Source organism: Trichinella spiralis (genome assembly GCF_000181795.1).
Source record: "Trichinella spiralis strain ISS 195 chromosome Unknown Scfld4910, whole genome shotgun sequence".
NCBI lineage: Eukaryota > Metazoa > Nematoda > Enoplea > Trichinellida > Trichinellidae > Trichinella > Trichinella spiralis.
Window position 1 is genome coordinate 1 of NW_003531849.1, and position 3,822 is coordinate 3,822.

The 3,822-nt window shown below is 32.8% G+C and overlaps 2 protein-coding genes across 2 annotated transcripts; one reads left to right on the plus strand and one right to left on the minus strand.

Moving 5' to 3' along the window:
• Positions 1-97: 97 nt before the first annotated feature.
• Tsp_12963 (ribonuclease UK114) lies at positions 98-1,997 on the plus strand (the record flags this gene model as incomplete). The annotated part of the gene is made up of 4 exons (XM_003367056.1): positions 98-194; positions 1,165-1,266; positions 1,539-1,702; positions 1,906-1,997. Coding segments are annotated over 4 exons (455 nt in total), but the record flags the coding sequence as incomplete, so codon positions are not given.
• Positions 1,998-3,355: 1,358 nt separating this feature from the next.
• Tsp_12964 (adherence factor) lies at positions 3,356-3,661 on the minus strand. Its single transcript, XM_003367057.1, has 2 exons — positions 3,566-3,661; positions 3,356-3,487 (listed from the first exon to the last, which is right to left on the minus strand). Exons 1-2 carry the CDS (start codon positions 3,659-3,661, stop codon positions 3,356-3,358), a joined length of 228 nt encoding a protein of 75 aa, XP_003367105.1.
• Between the last annotated feature and the right edge of the window lie 161 nt (positions 3,662-3,822).

Sequence of the window (3,822 nt, forward strand, 5' to 3'; positions counted from 1 at the left end):
TCGTTTCTGTCGAACAAACTCACGATAGCCTAATATGTGAAATAAAAATGAACTGTATCTAGTATACTGTAATAAAGCAGGTTCGAATGTAATTTAGATGAAGCGTGCAATTTTGACTTTGCATTAAGAGCTAACAATAACAGTTCAGGTTTTAATGCATTATTGTTTGCATTCATCAATTCTTATGCAAAACGGTAAATAGTTTTGAAAATTCTTATTTATCAGTTACGTTAATGCAGGTTAACAAATACAGAACCCATAAAATTTATTTGTTATGGTTTGCTATGAAGAATAAATAGTTCATGAAATGAAATTTATAAGATTAAACTTTAACAAATTTAAGACACTTTTTTATTCTTTTATTTTTCTAGTGGAATTTTTTTTGAACAGATTTTAAAATAAATACGCCACAATACTAAATAAATAGAGTAATTTTAGTATAATATTTTTGTTTTATCTTTGCAATGCTTGTTTGTTCAAAAACATTAAGCATTGTTGTCGCTTGCAATTTGTATAGTATTTTGTAAACTGATATGCTGTTTATTTTTTTTTTTGATTCATAGAGTATATTCATTAGTATATATATATATTCGTTACTAATTATAATTGCACACAAACAAACATGTACATATAATAGATACGTTTACTGAAAAAACAGGGGCATTTTCTTTATTTTTTTTACAAGCTCATTTATTTATTTTACAGGAAGATCATGCTATAGAAGTTATAATAAAAGTTCTTTGTTAGTTTTAATTTTATCAAAATTCATTGATTTTAAATTTATTTTCTTTTAAAATGATCCTTAACAAAATGTAGAAATAAGCAAGCAGTTGTGTTCGTATTAATTAAGTAATTCAATTTTTATCGATTTGTGTGCAGCAGTAAATTGTTCTTTCAGCTACGATTCCGTTTTTTCTGTTCATTTTTGAATTGTTAAATCAGTGAATGATGGATGCATTGCTGTACAATTTGATAAAATTTATTCGTACATCAATATTTACGCATACTGTACGTTATTGGTGCAAGGTTTGCTTGCAGAGAAAAAAAAATAAATTTTAAAGCGGAATTTCTCCAATTTGATTGGATGAAGAATATTTTTACGTAAATTGATCATAATAAGTCGCTTCGTTGAAGATCAACAATTGATGATTTTATTCAATTCAGTTTTGCCAGTTTGCAATATTGGAGAAGGCAGCAAATAAGTCGCTTTACAATGCGCAAAATTATTCAGACAAGTGCAGCTCCAAAAGCAATTGGACCATACAGGTATGAAAGTTTTTCTTCTATTATCCCTGAATTATCTCATCCCATTCAATTAAATGAACTGTCCAGTTGAAATTGCTTCCTAATTGTATATAATACTTTGGTTAGAAAATAATTTTCTCTTTGCAAACATATTTCATTTAATCAAGTAGAGAAGTGAGTGAAAATTAACAAATAAAATAATAATGACTTTAAATGACGCTTTACAATAATTGCTCAATATAAATAAAATAAAATAAAATGAAATAAAAATGCTCATGGCATTTATTTTCAAGTCAAGCAGTTCTGGTGGACGACAGAACGTTGTACATCAGCGGACAGTTGGGACTTTGTCCTTCCACCATGGAATTAATCGACGGCGGTGCTGATGAACAGTGCAAACAAGCGTTGATGAACATGGGCGAAATTTTGAAAGCCGCCGGAGCTACATACGATGACGGTGATATTGAAAATTATAATAAATCGATCGAAATTTATGTGGGCATGCATTTAAAGTGAAAAATTATCTATCTATCATTCAGTTGTGAAAACGACCATTTTCCTGTCCGACATGCGAAATTGGAATACGATCAATGAAGTCTACAAAGAATGTAAATTTTTGTATTTTTGCAAATTGAACAATAATATTATTTTTAAATACAGTTTTCAAAGAAAATTATCCCGCCCGATCCGCTTTTCAAGTAGCTGCACTACCGAAGGCAATGCAGTGCAGTGGAATTTTTTGGAAAAAATAATTATTCCATACATAATTTTTGTCTGTTCCAGAATGCGTACGTTGAAATTGAAGCTATTGCTGTGGTGGGATCGAACAAATGAAACGACACTGTTGGGAAACAATTTGAGATGAAATTCTTTTTTTTCTCTTCTTTTTTTCTGTATCGATTTGATTTAAATTGAACACGAATAATCATCATCTCCTTCAGATTTGATTGATGGCCAGTGAAGATGAAACGTTTTCTCTTCAAATTTGTCGAAGAAGCGCAATAAACCGAAAAATTCAGCAATTCACAAAACAATAAAAAGAAATTAATAATAAAAATAAATAATCAGCGCAGAAGTTTAGTAGTAAATTACAGCTGTCGATAAACAACACACGTCTGATGATAAAACATTTTGCAAAGTTGTACGTGTAATTTGTCATTGAATATTATGAAATAAAAAAGTACATACTATATAACAGTAAAATAAACAAATAAACCTGTAAGCTCTGGGACAGATAAGATCAACAAATCTTACTTATGTGCATGCATGCATGCGCACATTTCCCTGAGATTCAATTTTCTGAGTTCAGTATAAAGCTGCGTCCATGAAGAGTGATTTTTTCAAACAATTCAAACAGTGGTAGTATAATAATAGCAAAGAACAATAGAAATCACAAAAATAAATAAATATGTATATATATGTATATTATACATTTCTTAATATGTTGTACATATGGATTAATGAATTTGTGAACAGATTTTCCGACAAAATAATCAAACCAATAACAACAGCAACAACAACAAACAACGACAACAAAAGAACAACAATTTCACAGATTCATCAAAAAAATGACTAGAACATTAGTGTTTTCATTTACTATTGGTGTTGCTGGTTGGATGATGATCTATAAGCTGTGAAGGTCGTTGGTTCGCGTTTGATCAAACCGCGTGGTGCCAGAACATTCACGGATGGCATTCTTCGACGAACGACCGGCGCTGTCGGATTGCGATTCGACAATGTATATATACGTGGTCTAGAACGAGATGTGAATTATAATAATATTTGAATAATAATTATCCTCCCATTGCCCCCCTCCCCCCAATCGCTCTCTCTATCTCTCTCTCTTCTTACGGATCAGATATTAATGCCGCCAGTGAACTGTTCGCTGCAACCGACGATGGCAACGGTCTCACAACTGTTGACGGTACTGTTGCTGGGGTGGATATCGTTGTTGTTGTTATTGTTGTCGGAGTCGGCTGCCTCGGTCTGTAGGTTCGTATGGCAATTGTTCGACCACCTATTGACGAAGTGATTCCTTGACCACGCAAAATTGGCCTACCAGACTGAAAAAAAATTAAACATATTATTAAAATATGCGAAAGAAATTTTTTCAATTAATTACTGATGTCGAGATGATTCTCGACGGCGGCACTGCACGACCCATCAGCGATCTCAGCCTCGAGTTGCCGATCCGCATGCGACCAGGGCAGAGAACTTTCAACGTTTGAGCTCGGTGCATCATCTGAAAAATGCGACAACAAACGAATGAATTTCAAATTCCAAAAAACAAACAAACAAACAAACAAATTATGGTACTTACTTGTTGCTGCTGTTGTCGCGGTATAGAACTAGAACTGGTGGTTCTGACGGATGGAATAGTAATCGGCCTGGGCAATGCACTGACTTCAGTTGGCATATTTGAACAGGGCATCTGAAAATTTTTCATCTTTTTTAAATCCAAATGAAAAATAAAAATGACTCATTCTCATACAGTCAACTGTCTGGAAGACATTATCGGATGGATAAAGCTGGCCAGCCGAGTATGTGGAGAAGAAGAAACTGTAACTGAAGGGTTCG

Coding starts and splice junctions, on each gene's coding strand:
- Tsp_12964 (XM_003367057.1), bottom strand. CDS start 3,661: ATGCCAACTGAAGTCAGTGCATTGCCCAGGCCGATTACTATTCCATCC. Junction 3,488..3,565: donor CGCGACAACAGCAGCAACAA/GTAAGTACCATA, acceptor CGCATTTTTCAG/ATGATGCACCGAGCTCAAAC.